Source organism: Pelodiscus sinensis, chromosome 3, assembly GCF_049634645.1.
Source record: "Pelodiscus sinensis isolate JC-2024 chromosome 3, ASM4963464v1, whole genome shotgun sequence".
NCBI classification, from domain to species: Eukaryota; Metazoa; Chordata; order Testudines; family Trionychidae; genus Pelodiscus; species Pelodiscus sinensis.
In genome coordinates this window covers 200194003-200209808 of record NC_134713.1, presented here as the reverse complement: position 1 = coordinate 200209808, position 15806 = coordinate 200194003, and the positions used below count along the sequence as shown (strand labels likewise).

General features: G+C 53.3%; 1 protein-coding gene across 6 annotated transcripts in view; it reads right to left on the bottom strand.

The window, feature by feature from the left end:
• KLC4 (kinesin light chain 4) overlaps positions 1 to 15806 on the bottom strand; it is a 56004-nt gene that overhangs the window by 29235 nt on the left and 10963 nt on the right. For all 6 annotated transcript variants that reach the window (XM_075925927.1, XM_075925929.1, XM_075925930.1 and 3 more), the window contains 6 exons: positions 4671 to 4937; positions 3217 to 3447; positions 2753 to 2831; positions 2379 to 2604; positions 1602 to 1689; positions 1019 to 1120 (listed from right to left, as the gene is read on the bottom strand). In XM_075925927.1, the coding sequence (XP_075782042.1) occupies positions 1019 to 1120; positions 1602 to 1689; positions 2379 to 2604; positions 2753 to 2831; positions 3217 to 3447; positions 4671 to 4919 (975 nt within the window). In that variant the 5' untranslated portion in view covers positions 4920 to 4937. The remainder of the gene's footprint in view (positions 1 to 1018; positions 1121 to 1601; positions 1690 to 2378; positions 2605 to 2752; positions 2832 to 3216; positions 3448 to 4670; positions 4938 to 15806) is intronic.

Below are 15806 nucleotides of genomic sequence, written 5' to 3'. Positions count from 1 at the left end.
GGATCGAGGAGCCAGAAAGAACTGTGGACCCATCCTGACATAGGATGTGCACCAAAGACTTTTAAGCCTGCAGTTAGAACATCTCTGCTGCGAGCCTTCGTCGAGAACTGGGGGATTCGATGCATGTAACATATGATACTTTAGCAACCTCACTCTCAGGCTTTTCTTTTTTTTAGTAATAAACCCTTAGGTTGTAGATTCTAAAGGACTGGCTCAGTGTGATTCGTGGGTGAGATCCAGCGTGTACACTGATCGGGACCTGTGGCTGGTTTCTTGGGTTCGGACAGAACTCGTTCGGGGTAGGTGAGATTGGGTTATAAAATCCCTCACCTGTGCGTTAGGCCCGGGGCTGTTTGGGGCACGGAGAGAGCTGGGGTGTCAGAGGGGTTTGCTTGTGAGACTTCTGGCTGGCCAGGCTAGCAACTGAAGCGCTCAGTGGGACTGGTCTGTGGCCTATTTGGGAAGGTCTCCAGTCTGGGGCTGTAAGGAGCCCAAGTTTGAGCAATTCACCCTGAGTGGACGCCCTCAGCTGTGCCCAGCCCCGGCCCGGTCCGTCACACCCCCAGAAGCTCAAAGGCAGGGAGCAAGTAGCCTCCAGCTGGTCCCTCAGTGGGCATGGCCTGTAGCCGTTGGGGCAGAATACCTGGAGTTGTCACAGCAAAGGTACATGGGCAATGAATGGAGGAGGAGACCCTGGGACTACAAAACTAAGCTGGAGGCAGGAGGACAGCAGGTGGCAGAAATCAGCGCTGGGGACCAGGGGTAACTACAGGGACCTGCTGGATGTTTTTCAGGGCCCTGAGGTCAGAGGAGAACTTCGTAACCACCTTGTCTGCCTGCCTGCCCACTGCTGCCACACACCCCAACCTTTGGCTAAGGGACTGAAAACCTCAGATCAGGCACTCGTTCCTCCCCCTGGGCAGGCGTATAGGAGTCGTCGAGGAAGGGCGATGCTGGTACCCTCTCCCTGGTCTCAGGGGCAGGGAGTAGCCCATCGGTGGGGTGTTCTGGCTGGTACCTTCTCGCGGATTTCCAGGGCTCGCTTGCACAGTGGCTCTGCCTCCTTGTACTTTCCCCTCTTGCCATAGAGAACAGCCAGATTGTTAAGGGTTGCAGCCACCTACGGAACAAGCCACGCCCCAGTGAAATGAGAAGGAGCCAAAAGGAGCACACAACGGGGAGAAGAGGTGCAGAGCAGGGCCATCATGGCCCCTTTGCACGCACCCCCGCAGCTGCTGGGGCGAGGGACAGCCGCAGCTTGGCAGCACGCAGGAGCCAGGTGTATTAAGGAGGCAGCAAAGAGTTATCCAACATGCCCAGGGTAGAGCCCAAACTCTTCCCAATACAGCTGCCGTCAGGACTGGGCCTGCACGTGCCCTCGCCTGCCACATGTTGGGAGCTCAGGGCAGAGTGCCCACTCCCTGCCACTCAGGGCTTTCTGGGGCAGCCTGCTGTGCAAGCAATAAGCTGCCCAGCCACATGCAGTGTGGACAAAGGGGGGGTCCGTGGCGAGGGGCACGACGCTGCTTCCTGCCTGCCTGGCCCCCGCACCCGAGCCAGCAGGGACATGGGCCTCCAGTGCCAGGGCAGCAGATACTCACTGCAGGATGGTCTTTCCCCAGTGTCTTCTCGCGAATGGAGAGTGCGTCATTCAGCAGGTGAGCGGCCTCTTTGTATTTATTCTGATCCCTGCAGCACAAAGCCAGTGAGTCACGGTCTCGGGGAGGGGTTGCCAGCATATGGTGCTTGTGTCGCAAGTGGCACAAGCTGATTTTCAGTGACATGCAAACAAACTGGCTCCCCCTTGCTCCCACTCCCCACAATGGGGCACCCATGCTGGAGGTCCAGCATCGTGTCCCCCACAAGATTGGAGCCAGCGCTGGCTTCCTGCGACTTGCGCTGCCTTATCCACCCTACCTTCCCCCGTGCTCTGGGGAGACGGGACACGGGAGCTGCACGGCCTCCGCCTGCCTGGGAGCCAGGGCAGGAGACCAAGTGGGGCGTGCGGTGGAGAGTGGCACGGACCAGGGCAGGAGGGAATGCTGGGGCACGCCATGTCTGAAAGGCTAGACCTAGACCAGGGGTCAGCAGAGTGCTGGGACTGAACACATGGAGCCCATCCCCAACCCTGAAGCCTTCTCCAATTCCCCATAAGCCTCACCAATCACAGCTCTCTCCCCCATTCCAGCCTGTCCTCTCCCTTGCCTCCCCATGTCCCACAGCTCTCCATGCCTGTCTGTGAAGTCCACCCCAGGCCAACAGGGCCTAGGCTTCCTGGCCATCACCGGATCCCCAGCAGTTTCCAAAGGGAGACTCTGCCAGATGCAGAAGCCCCACATCTGCCAGACGGGAAGGAGCGACAGGGCCCCCAGACTAACCTGTACACCAATGCCAGGATGTTGAGCATGGTGGCTACGTCAGGATGGTCATGACCTGATGTCTTCTCCAGGTCCTCCAGCGCCTGCTTGCAGAGCGGCACGGCCACCTCGTAGCGCCCCTGGGAGGCGTACTGGATCACCAGGTTGTGGAGAGTGCGCAGGCGCGCCGGGATCTCGTAGCCGCCCTGCTGAGCGGCTGCCGCGGCGCTGCTGTGCTGGTGGGGCACTGCAAGCACACAAGGAACCGGGCCAGTGGCACATCGTTTGGGCTCACAGGACCAGCCAGGCTCGGCTACCCACGCACCTCCAACCAGCCAGGGCTCTTACTACAGGCCTCAGAAGGTGGGGGAGGGGAGGAGACTGGAACCACTTACATCCTGCCCCATGCTCCTCCTCTTCGTTCGGGAACAGATCATCCAGAGAGTCCTTTGAGGAGTCCCCTTCCTTCTCCTCCTGGCGGGGGAGGGTTAGAACCATGAGCGCAAGGTGCCAGCACCCCAGTGAGACCAGCTGTACACGGTCCAGTGCCCCATGAGGCCAGACAGGTGCTCCCCCTACCCTATGGGTCCAGTCCCCCAGTCAGTGAGCCCACCCCCACGCAGACTCTCACTCCTGCCAGGCAGGGGCCCACAACACAGCTAGCTCCTTAGTAAACAGGCCCTGGCTCAGGAAAGGGAAGGCGCACTCCTCCTCTGGGGCGGAGGAGTCCCGGGGGCAGGGCTGTGAAAGTGCTGCAAGTCCAGAGCACAGGCCATGGGCCCTGGAGGGCCCGTCCACCCCTCCCTCGACTCAGCCCTGGGGGATGGCTCTGGAGTGAGCGCGCCCAGTGATGACTCACTGATGGCGAGACATCCTCATCGTATTTCTTCAGCTGGTTCATGAACTCCAGGTGCTTCTTCTCCTCCTCCAGCTGGGCCACCGTCTGCTCACTGCGCTGCAGCTTCTGCTGGGTGTTTGCCAGCTCGTCTCGCAGCCACTGGTTCTCCTGGCACAGTCTCCGCACCTGGGCACGCAGCTTCTGCTTCTCCGACTCCACTGCATTCAGGTGGTTGGACAGAGCCATCATCACCTGGGCCAAGCCAACAGTAACATCAGCAGTGCAGCAGGAGACCCAGCACAGCCTCTCAAGGCAGCCCCACTACACTGCACCCGGGGCGGCCCGTGCCTATAGGCAAACTAGGCAGCCACCTAGGGCACCAAGTTGCACGGGGCGCCAAATTCCAAACCCTGCCCCTTCCATTTCCCATTCCCTTTCCGGTGCCTTACCTAGAGCACGGCTTCCCTGCGGCCAGGAGGGGGGTAAGTCTTGGGAGAGGCAGCACATGGGGGTGGTTTCCCCCGTGCCGCGGGAGGAGGAACGCGGGGGGGTCGGCCCTGGGGAAGGGAGGGGTCAGGGGGGTTTCCCCTGTGCCGCAGGAGGGAGGGAGGGGGTCGGCCCCGGGGAAGGAGGAACACGGGGGGGTCGGCCCTGGGGAAGGGAGGGGTCGGGGGGGGTTTCCCCTGTGCCGCGGGAGGGAGGGGGTCGGCCCCGGGGAAGGAGGAACATGGGGGGGTTGGCCTCGGGGAAGGGAGGGGTCGGGGGAGTTCCCCTGTGCCGCGGGAGGGAGGGAGGGGGTCGGCCCCGGGGAAGGAGGAACACGGGGGGGTCGCCCCTGGGGAAGGGAGGGGTCGGGGGGGGTTTCCCCTGTGCCGCGGGAGGGAGGGGGTCGGCCCCGGGGGAGGAGGAACATGGGGGGGTTGGCCTCGGGGAAGGGAGGGGTCGGGGGAGTTCCCCTGTGCCGCGGGAGGGAGGGGGTCGGCCCCAGGGGAGAAGGAACGCGGAGGGGTTTTCCCTGTGCCGCAGGAGGGGGGGGTTGCCCCGGGAGAGGCGCATGCCGGCTTCTTTCTGGGGGGGTGGGATCTTGGGAGGAGGCGGGTACAGGAGACTCTCTCCCCGATTGGCACCCTGTTCCCTCTCCCTGGCCCCCCAGCCCCTCGGCCCCCAGCCACAGAACTCCATCCCCAGCCCCCCTCTCCCCCGCACAGAACCAAACCCCTCAGTCGATATCTGCCCTTGGGGTTGGGGGGGCCATTGCATGGTTCGCCGAGGGCGCCAGTGGCTGGCAGCTAGTCTAGGGCCGCCCCTGGCTGCACCCCCATCTGCTGCTCTAGACAGAGGTTCGTCAGTACCAGGCTCAGCTCTGGCAGAGGATTCTGTAGCCCCGGAGAGGGCTCTGTGTTATCTGCCCGTCTCTGCCAGACCCCCAGGTGACCCCATCCAGTGGGCTTCTAGCGTATCTCCCCGTCGCTCACCTGAGCCTCACCGAGCCCCAACTCAATCATCTCCACTGACTTGCGGAGCAGGTTGGATTTCTCATGCACCAGGTTGGCCTCCTCATCCTTCTTCAGACACTTGATGGTCTCCAGCAGACTGTGCAGGATGGAGTTGTGCTCGTTCTTGAGGGCCTCCAGCCCCTGCATCACCAGTTTGGTGTTGGAGATGATCTCCTCCTGGCTCAGCTTGTCCAGCTTCTCCTCCCTTGGGTACACCATTGTGGACATAATCCTTCACCTGCACACCTGCTTAGCAGTGAGAGAAGAGCAGAGACAACGAGCATCAGAGCCTGGCCCAAGGGAACTAACGGTGCCAGATCTTAATGGAGAAGCTGCTCAGTGCTCCATCCTCACGGAAGTCAGAGGGGATGCGAGGAACCAGACATCAGAGGCTTTGATTAGCCCTCTCCTCTCCATCACAACTCCTGCAGAGGGGAGAGCTTTTGGGGCCTATTCACTTCTAAAAGGAGAGGGATATGGAGAACTGTCTGTCACCTGCAGGAACAACATGTGTGGGCAGGAGACAGAGGCAGCGTCAGAACTGACGCGCTCTACGCCCCCACACCTTCGGCAGCTAAGAAAGCTGATTTCGTTGCCCTTTAAGAGCGGAGATAAGTAACTGGCAGCTGGGATTGCCGCGAACACACCTCTAGTCCAGAGGTCACAGAGAGTCAGTGGAAAACAGTGCAAAGAAATGGGAGTTGCCATGGCTGGGTGAGAAGAAAAGACAAAAGGGACGAGAGAAAGAATCCAACTCAAAGTCTGTTACTTCCTCATCAGTGGATCCCCTAAGAAAGCACCTGCCGCAGAGCTAGGAAGCACCAACCTCAGCCATGAAGACGAGCATTGTCTGAGCCAGGGAAAGAAGTACAGCATGACGGATAAGATTTGGCACAAGCAAGGGGGAAGGGGAAGACGCTGACAAATTACTCTAGGCTGTTACCACATTGAAATGTATTGCATTCCAACAACAGAACAGTACCACAGTACCTACGCAATATAACAGTATTGCAACAACACAGTACCGCAATATAACAGTATTGCAACAACACAGTACCGCAATATAACAGTACCGCAATACCTATCCGATGGGACAGTGCTTCTGGAACGACAATAGCCTTTTTTCTGTGTCATTTGATTTGCTGCCCGCCAAGACACTGTTCTCAGCACAGCATTGGGGTCGGGGCTCGTGGGCACAAGCCCCCTCCGTGCCCATGCCTGTGCCTCAGTCTCTCCACACAGCCAATGAGAGAACAGATCCCCCAACCTTGGCAGGGGACTGTGAGTTACCGTTTATCATGTGTCATTGTTGCAGTTGGAGTCCTGTAAAGGAGCCTTCCATGCTGTTCCTGGGGCAACAGCTGGAGCCTGCAGCCGGAGCCTGCAGCCCTGAGCACGACTGGGTTATGTGCAGTGAAAGCAGTGTCATATTTGGCAGCTGTGTCCCAGACAGCACAACATACACCATGCAGAGAGGACTCCTGGGCCCCGGACATCCCTCCCAGACAGGCCGGTAGGATGTGGTCTCTGGCACCCTCATGCCCACTCCCCCTTTAGGTGGTGTCTAGTAAAGACATAACCCCAGAGATCAGCCCCTTCACGCTCCAGCCTGACCATGCCCACTGCCACCCCCAAGCCAGACAAGGCTCCTGGGTCCAGACATGCCCACTTCTTACCTCACTCAGTGTCCCTACTGAGGTCTGGGTTAGGACCATGGACCCAGTGTCAGTGCTGGGGAATACAGCAGCCTGGTGGAGCCTGTGCACCAGTCCCTCCTTCTGCACATGTGGCGATATACCAAACAGGCCAGGCACTGCAACCTGGGCTCATATGACCCACTAGAAGGAAGGTGGCAAGTGCCCAGGATATTACACCAGCCAGAAGAGGGAGGAGAGAAAGGAGGGTACTGGCATCAGATTTGCCTTTGTTCTGCTAGGACCTACCTTTGTATGTTATTGGCTCTTTGCTCAGCCACACTCTCCTGCCAGTGTTTACAGCAGGGGTGGGGCCGCTGACCCACACGTGGCCCAACTGAGAAGGAGAAAGACACTCCCCTCGTTTCCCGTGCACACCAGAGCCTAGGTAGGGCCCAGGCTAGTAGGCTGTGTGCTCCAGCCTTTAGGAGGACAGCAGAGGGCCTGGAGTGCCAGTGTGGGCTCCCCAATGCTGGAGGGAAGCTCCAAGCCTTGGGATCCAGGCAAGTGCAAGGCCACATCCAGCCCTTGGGCCTTAGGTTCCCCACCCCTGGTTTACAGCATAGCTAGAGATCCTGCTGCAGGTATAGCATGAGGGACTGCAGAACCAACTGAATCTCTACAGAACTCCTGCCCCAGCTGGCATGCTCCCCACTCAGGTAGAGAGTCCCTACTGCCCAGCACTCCAGCTCCTTGTGGTGGGGAGGGACACCCAAGAAGAGAGGTGGTCTGTGCAGCTGCAGGGACACAGCCACAGGGACACTGCTGCACAGTTAAGCTGGAGAAGCTCGCTCACCCACAGTGGGACAGCGAGCAGGAGGGGAGAGAGGAGACAGGCAGTCAGACCTAGAGAGACAGAGGGAGGCTAAAGAGCAGAAGGGTCTTGCCCCATGAGCACTGGAGATCACGGACCTCCAATGGAGTGGAGTGAGAAGGAACCCTCCCCACCCCTCAGCCTTCTCAGGGTGGTGGTGGAATCCTGGCCTTTGGAAGTTAAGAACAGGTTGACACAGATCTGGGAAAGCTGTGCCCCTTCAAACCCCTCGCTTCTCCTTACCCAGCTCCAGTGATTACAATTATCCCCATCTTACAGAGAAGGAATTTAGGCAGAGAGGTTAAGGATGAAGTTAGGGCCACTTCCCAATATTTGGCTTAAGTGACCTGCCCAACTTAGCATGGGAAGTCTGTGTCACAGAAAGAGACACCCTCCCCCCAGCTACCCTTGGTCCCCATGTAGTGCCCTAAATATACGGTGACTGCTTCTCTTCTCGCCACTTCCTTCCTCCTTCACTCCCCAGGAATTCTACCACATACAAACTTCTTGTGAGGCTAGTCCAGCTGGGCAGAAGTGGTATGGTGGAGCACCCGTCTCACTAGGACAGCGCTAGGGATACGACTGGATAACCAGTTAGCTAGTAAGCATCAACCTTACGAGGTGATGCTTACTGGGTACTGGTTAACCAGTGCCCGGGAGCAGCCTCCTGCCCATGGCCTGCCACGGGTTAAGGGCTGCCCCAGTGGGAACAGGGGCCAAGGCTGTGAGTCTCCTGCCATTGGTGGCGGAAGCAACTCCATGGCCCAGAAGCATCCTGCCGCCAGCGGTGGCAGCAACCACATGCTGGGAGCCTGCTGGCGGCAGTGGCCCTGGGACCGGAGCTGGGAGCCTGCCTCTGGTGGCAGCAGCAGCCCCAGGGCTGGATCCTGCTTAGTCGGTTAACTGGTTAAACATTCGGTTAATCTAACATTTAGCTGGTTAACGGATTAATCGGGATTTTACATCCCTAGACATCTGTGACAGACTGGGCCGGGTCTGGGCACTGCTGAGGGAGTCCGCTCAGGGTGAATTGCTCCAAACCAGGGCTTTTTACAGCCCCAGACCGGAGACCTTCCAAACAGGCCACAAACTGGTCTCACCGAGAAAAACCCCTCCAACAACCCTGCTCTCCTTGTGCCACAATCAGCCCTGGGCCTATCACAGGTGAGGGATTATAGAACCCAATCTCACCTTCCCCGAATGGGTCTTTCTGATCCCAAAGAACCAGCCACAGATCCCCGGTCAATTTACACTTTGGATCTTACCAACAGGATTACACTGGGCCAATCCTTTAGAATCTAAAATCTAAAGGTTTATTACTAAAAGAAAGAAAAGCATGAGAGTAAGGTTGTTAAAGGAGAATACATGACATGCATCGAATCACCCAGTTCTCAATGCAGGCTCTTAGCAGAGATGTGATAAACTGCTATCTTAAAAGTTTTTGGTATACATCCTGTGTCAGGATGGGTCCATAATTCTTCCCAGCTCTCTGTCCCTCACAAGGCAGCATTTGGGATCAGAAACAGAATTGCAAACCAAATGGAGATTGCCACATGGCATTTATAAACCTCCCCTGGCATCTTCCTGGCCAGAGCAGGTCACATGGCCCAGTGACCTATCCCTGTGTCCCATGTCAGCGGACATCAGACACTGGCTGGTTTGCATGTCCCAGACACATTCCTCAGATGTGTATTTGGCACCTAGAGAGCCACGTCCCTGGAGCCTTGCTAATTAGCATAGTCACTGACTGGACATTCCTTCCTGTTGCTTTGTCTCAAACAGAGAATCTTCCAGCATAAGCACAAAGTACATGTTTATAACTCCACATACAGATATCATACAAGTACATGAATAGCATATACAGAATCAGTAGAACATAAGCTTTCATTTGACACCTCACATGGCCCCCTTTGAATATACTTTGGGGGCAAACAGCCCCCCGCCAAGGGTGCAGCAATGATCTGGCTTCTCCCTTTAAAATCCAGTAACGTGACAACAGCACAGCCAAGCACATAGATGTGGCCTATTCTGAGAGGCAGCACATCTTCATGACTGTTTTGCTATACAGTTGATAGTCCTGGCTCGGCTAGAAGTGGCCTTGTGTAATCTCTGCTATCCTCATTTGTAGCAGAAGCTGAATGATACTTGGGATAGGTAAATGTGCTGTGTGTTCCACTGGAGGGGCAGGTCCACACAAGAGCCTACTAATCCTATCAGATAAAGATGTTATTCCTTTAGCTTAGGTGGTGGAGCTCATCACCATCAAGAGATTGGAGGTCTTGGGGGAAGATATATCCTTGTCAGGAAACAAGTCCCTCTCTTTTGTGTTCCAGTTCATGAATTGTATATGAATTATACAAATCACCTACAAATTCCAAGTGATCACTCAGGTTTGATAGGTTCTTGTTCCAAGATCAGGCTCAGTATTATTAAAATTACTGCAGGACAATGTAGCACTTTAAAGACTAACAAGATGGTTTATTAGATGATGAGCTTTCGTGGGCCAGACCCACTTCCTCAGATCAAATAGTGGAAGAAAGTAGTCACAACCATATATACCAAAGGATACAATTAAAAAAAAGGAACAAATATGAAAAGGACAAATCACATTGCAGAACAGGAGGGGAATGCGGGGGGGAGGGGGAGGAAGGAAGGTAAGTGTCTGTGAATTGATGATATTAGAGGTAGGGAGAGTGGGATGTTTGTGAGTTAATGGTATTAGAGGTGATAATTGGGGAAACTATCTTGGTAATGGGTGAGATAGTTCAAATGTTTGTTAAAATTTGACACTTTCCAACAAGGACTTAACATGAATGACAGTTCAGAGGATTCCCTTTCAAGTGCAGATGTAAAAGGTCTTTGTAGCAGAATGCAGGTGGTTAAGTCATTGAGAGAGTGTCCTTTCTGGTTAAAATGGCAAGAAACTGTTTTTTCTTTGTGATCCTGTCTGATATCTGTTTTGTGGGCATTAATCCTTTGGCAAAGTGTCTGAGATGTTTGTCCAATGTACATAGCAGACGGACACTTTCGGCACATGATAGCATAGATTATATTTCTGGATGCGCAGGAGTATGTGTTCTTGATCTTATAACTCACTTGGTTAGGTCCAATAATGGTATCAGCAGAATGAATATGTGGACAAAGCTGGCAACGGGGTTTGTTGCAAGGGAAGGTACCAGGGTTGGTATTAGTGTGGTATGTCCTGTGGTGGTTGGTAAGAATCATCTTGAGGTTAGGTGGTTGTCTATAGGAGACTATGGGTCTGTCTCCCAGAGCCTCTTTGAGTATGCTATCCTGTTCCAATATAGGCTGTAGTTTATTGATAATGTGTTGGACAGGTTTAAGTTGGGGGTTGTAGGTGATGACAAGTGGTGTTCTAGTGTTGGTTTTCTTGGGTCTGTCTTGAAGTAGATGGTTTCTAGGTATTCGTCTGGCTCTTTCAATTTGCTTTTTTATTTCTCTGGGTGGGTAGTTGAGATTTATAAATGCTTGGTAGAGATCCTGAAGCTTCTGGTCTCTGTCAGTGGGATTAGAGCAGATGCGGTTGTATCGAAGGGCTTGGCTATAGACGATGGATCGTGTGGTGTGTTCTGGATGGGAGCTGGATGCATGTAGGTAACTGTATGAGTCGGTGGGTTTTCTGTAGAGAGTGGTGTCTAATTTTCCATTGTTGATTTGTATGGTGGTGTCCAGGAAGTGGATCTCTCGTGTAGAATGGTCCAGGCTGAGGTTGATGGTGGGGTGTAGGTTGTTGAAATCTCTGTGGAATATCTCCAGTGTTTCTTGGCCATGTGTCCAGATCTCTCAATGACTTAACCACCTGCATTCTGCTACAAAGACCTTTTACATCTGCACTTGAAAGGGAATCCTCTGAACTGTCATTCATGTTAAAATTCGACACTTTCCAACAAGGACTTAAACATTTGAACTATCTCACCCATTACCAAGATAGTTTCCCCAATTATCACCTCTAATACCATTAACTCACAAACATCCCACTCTCCCTACCTCTAATATCATCAATTCACAGACACTTACCTTCCTTCCCCCCCCCCCGCCCCCGCATTCCCCTCCTGTTCTGCAATGTGATTTGTCCTTTTCATATTTGTTCATTTTTTTTAATTGTATCCTTTGGTATATATGGTTGTGACTACTTTCTTCCACTATTTGATCTGAGGAAGTGGGTCTGGCCCACGAAAGCTCATCATCTAATAAACCATCTTGTTAGTCTTTAAAGTGCTACATTGTCCTGCATTTTGCTTCAGCTACCCCAGACTAACACGGCTACATTTCTATCACTATTCATACTTGAGGAACCCTTCTGTATTTGTAATGGTTTATTAGTACATTTAGTAAAAGTCACAAAAACACTAACTCAGCAAGGTAGATCAAGATAATGCAGAATATACATCTGACTATGCATACACTCACAGCTGCCCGAGGACACAAAATGTTCTGAAATCTTAACCATTATCTTCCTCATCGCCACCACCCTCCTCCTCATCGCCAGTTATCATCCTGATACCTCCTAAGGCAGGGGTGGGTAAAGGGACCTCCGCCGGCCAGATTTGGTATGCCAAACTGGTGGATCTGGCCCATGGCCACCCTGCCATTCCCCCGCCCCCAAACCAATCGAGACCTGAGGACAGGGTAGTGTACGAAATCTTCTCTCCCTTGCCAAGAGCACATGGCGGCAGGAGAGAAACACAAGCGGTTTTAAAACAGCCAGCGATTCTCTATTAGGGATGTGAAGGAGTAGTTGAGTAGTCGACTACCCAATAAGCAGAAGCTTATTGGGTAACACCGTCGACTACTCGATCACTCCGCCTGCCCCCTATTAAAGGGACAGAGAGGAGTCAGACAACCCTCAGCTGCCACTCTGCATTTTAAAGTGGCAGTTGCTGGTCCATTTCTCTATTTCAGCACAAGAACCTGCTCCCCCCGCCACTCTGCATTTTTAAAGGGACATAGCAGGCTTTGCACTCCGGCTCCTCTCTGTCCCTTTAAGAGTGCAGAGCAGCAGCAGGGAGCTGTGCCCTGAGCCAGAAGTGAGCGCGTTAAGCCCTCTTCCTCATCAACTAGTTGAGTAGGTGATGGAAATTAATCAATACTTAACATCCCTATTCTCTATAGCTGCTGCACGACCCTGGCAAGGCAAGGGCAGGGGGCAAGAGACTTTGCATGCTCCCCTCCCAGGCCCTCCTTGGACTAGAGGTGGGGGGAGCATGCAAGATCTCTTCTTGCTGCTGCATCTAGAAGGAACTGACAGCAGTTTTAAAACAGCTAGCAATTCTCTCCAGGGGCAGGGGAACTTCATGCACTCCATGCTCCCACACCCCCAGGCCAATCAGGGTCTGGGGGGAGGGGAAGCACGATAAGTCCTGTGACGGACCCCCCCCCCCCATGCTTTATGAAATGGACTCATGGACATGAATATACATAACTCAAAGGTGGTTTGAACGAATTATTTCATGTAACCCATCGATCTTCATGTCATGATCTGCTGGTTGTGTTTATCATCTTACTCTGTTGTATGTACCATTTGTGTGTGGAAAATTAGACACGTGGAGTGGGGAATACATTGTGGCTTTCAAACATGTGAATGAGAGACATGGAAGGTGTTACCCTCAACTGTTAAACTATCTCTTTTGTGGTTGGTAGGGAGGGGCCTCAATTCTTTAACAAAAAGAATAGGAGAGGAGAGGCCTTGGTCTTTCGGCTGGGCTGCACCTGAAGGAAGGAGCCTGAGACCCCAGGGTGGGGAAGACAGCCCTCGTTTAGAGTGGCAGCTGGAAAAGAGGGTTTAGGGTGAGTTTAAGTTTGCACTGAGGTTTCAGTGGAGAATTAGCCAAGCAGTTTTGTTTCTTTTGATTTGTAACCTACTTGGCTCTGCCTGTTTTCTCTTATTACTACTTAAATCCTACTGCTTCAATTTAATAAAACCATTTTTATTTTCTATCAAACCCAGTGTAAGTGATTGTTACCGGGGGGGGGGGGGCAGCCAGTGTGCACATTCCCCCTTTCATTGCTAAAGGGGGCTTACCTAATTTTGGGGGGGTTGATCCCATCTGGGGAGTGCTCTCTCAGGAGGCTGGCCCTAAACTGCACTCTCCTAGGACCTGAAGTGGTTCATTGTCTGTACTGTTTCTCGGTGGGGGCAGGGACCTCAGCCCAGGGCCTTGGCTGGGGAGACCAGCAGAGCTGGTCCAGCAGGACCTGGCCCAGCAGGACCAGGCGGTGAGGAGCTCCAGAGAGCAGGAAGGCGAGAGGCAGTGGCCGTGTCAGCACCCCAGGAGGCACCCCCAAGGGATTGTCTGTGACCGTACCCCATCACAAGTCCCCTGGCCCCACCCCTTCTGGGGCAGCCTAGGGCCAATTCAGAAATTTATAAAGTGGCCCCCTTTCAAAAATTACTGCCCATCCCTGTCCTAAAGGCTACATCTCTCACACCTGCTCACAGGCTGGGCTACAATTTGTATGAGATGCTGATGCCATTATGTCTAATGCATATTCAGTTAGGATTTCTCCCCTCTCCCTTATTTGCAGGTCACCATCCTACTAATGTTGGGGTGCCCGTCTGCTATAGGTTAGTAGATTAATGATCTCAACTTAGCATTTACATCTATTTGTTGCCATGGCACTCTCGTGGTCAGACATCTGCAAATGTTCCCAGCCTAAAATAGCGAAAAGCTGGTGTTAGCTCATTTTCCTGTGGTTGGCTAGCATCACTATGGACAAACTTTCCCCTTAAACACTCTATTCCCCAAAACTTAGTGGTGAGCGTAAGCCATTTATCTGTGCAAAGACCAGAGCCCTCAAGCCTCCTGCTAACTGCTGAAGCCAAGGTCTTACAGGAGACAGGCCTGCAGCTTCCTGGCATTACTGCTGAATAAATCAAATGCTAAAACTAGAACTCTATGGACTACAATGAGGAGTGGGAGCTCTGCCAGGATGGCTAGCAACACACTACCTCCCCGAAGTTTTAAAAGGCAAAAATCAAACTTTCCTCTATTTCTAGTGTTAGTCTACTACTTGGTTTCCTGTGCTCTGACAGCAAGGGGAGGCCAGAAATACATGCCACAGGGCTTCGTCACCTCCTTTTCCCAAAGTGTGGACAAAAAACATCACAAGATTTTCGCAACTCAGAGCAGCCTAAAGTTTTCAGCCTCTTGTTCAAATGGACAAGATTTTTCCACTGCTCCATCTCAGCCCTTGAATGGAATGGTCAATTTCCAGGCCTAGCCGCTAGTTAAAACAAATTTGGTGATTTCCAAATCCACAGAGGAAAAAACCCACCAACCTCTCCGTAAACATCACTTCTCCCTTCTACCGCCTTCTCATCACAGGATCTTAATGCATTTCAGACCCCATTTTAGAGAGGGAAAACAAGACGTGGAGGGGGAGAGACTTGGACAAGGCAAATGTCTCACAAGCACAACAGAGAATAGAACCAAGGAATCCTGCCCCAGAGCAACCTCCTGGCTTTCCAGCCCTGACCACACAGAGCTCTGCAGCATGTCAAGCTGTTGCAGGCCTGAGCCCCAGAACTCTGAATATGCACCTTGTGCCTCGCTTGCAAGAACGCCTGCCATTCCTCACCTGAGCTTCACAGCAGCCCCTGCTGCTATTCCACTCGATGCACTCCGCTCCAGTGCTGTACTGTTTATGCATTTACAAGTGTCTATCAATACCCACATCTGACACTTGCACATACAAAGGGAACACCTGTGGCATGCTGGGGCTAGGGCTCAGCTGGAGGGTGGGGGGAGGAATAAGAGTTCTCAGCAGCACCACCCTTAGCTACTCTACAGTGGAGCCCTGGGGGCAAAGCCTAGCCAAAGACCTATGTCCGACCTAGCTGTGTCCAATAGGATGACAGCTTTTGCTTAAGAGGAGGATTCCAAACCCCCATTTGTCTATTCAAGGGGGGAGGAAGAAAGGGAATCCTCCAGCCTGAATCATGGTCTCAAGGACTGAGAGCAGCATTCTGGCTGCCTCCTCTTATTCCCCATTCAGAGTCCAATTTTGTTAAGTACTGGGGAGAGGCAGGGCAAGAAATGTAAGGTCATCACAGTCAAGGAGCGCCCTCTCATGGGCCCAGACCAGTCTCACAGGAAGCGCCAAACACAGACAATTGTTTATTGCCCTTGAAATTTACAACCTCCATGGATTTGCCTGGAGTTCCAGGAAAGCCCCACTTACAGCTTTGGCAGTGCTGGCAGGTCCACATTGGCACACTGCCCTCCAGACAGCAAGGGAGCGCTATGGCAACGGGTGCGAATTTCAAGCTGGCTGGGACCCGCTACTGTATGCAAGCTCAAGAGAAAACCCTCTCTGGCCCCCACCATTGATAAGGGCATTGTGTGCTCTGTGTCTGGGAAGGCAAAGCTTTTCCAAGGTTCTTTGGAAGGGCAAAGCAGCTTCTAAGAAGAGAGCAGAAGACACCTGAGCTCACCCTTCACGATGAGGCAGCCCCAGCTGAGCAGCTTTGGACCTGGGGCACCCCACTTCAATGGCAGAGGGAGGGACAGAGAACAGGAGATGCCTGAGCAACCCTTGGCTTGCCTCCGCTAGAATTTAGCTAATACTTGCTGGCCAGGAAGCCTA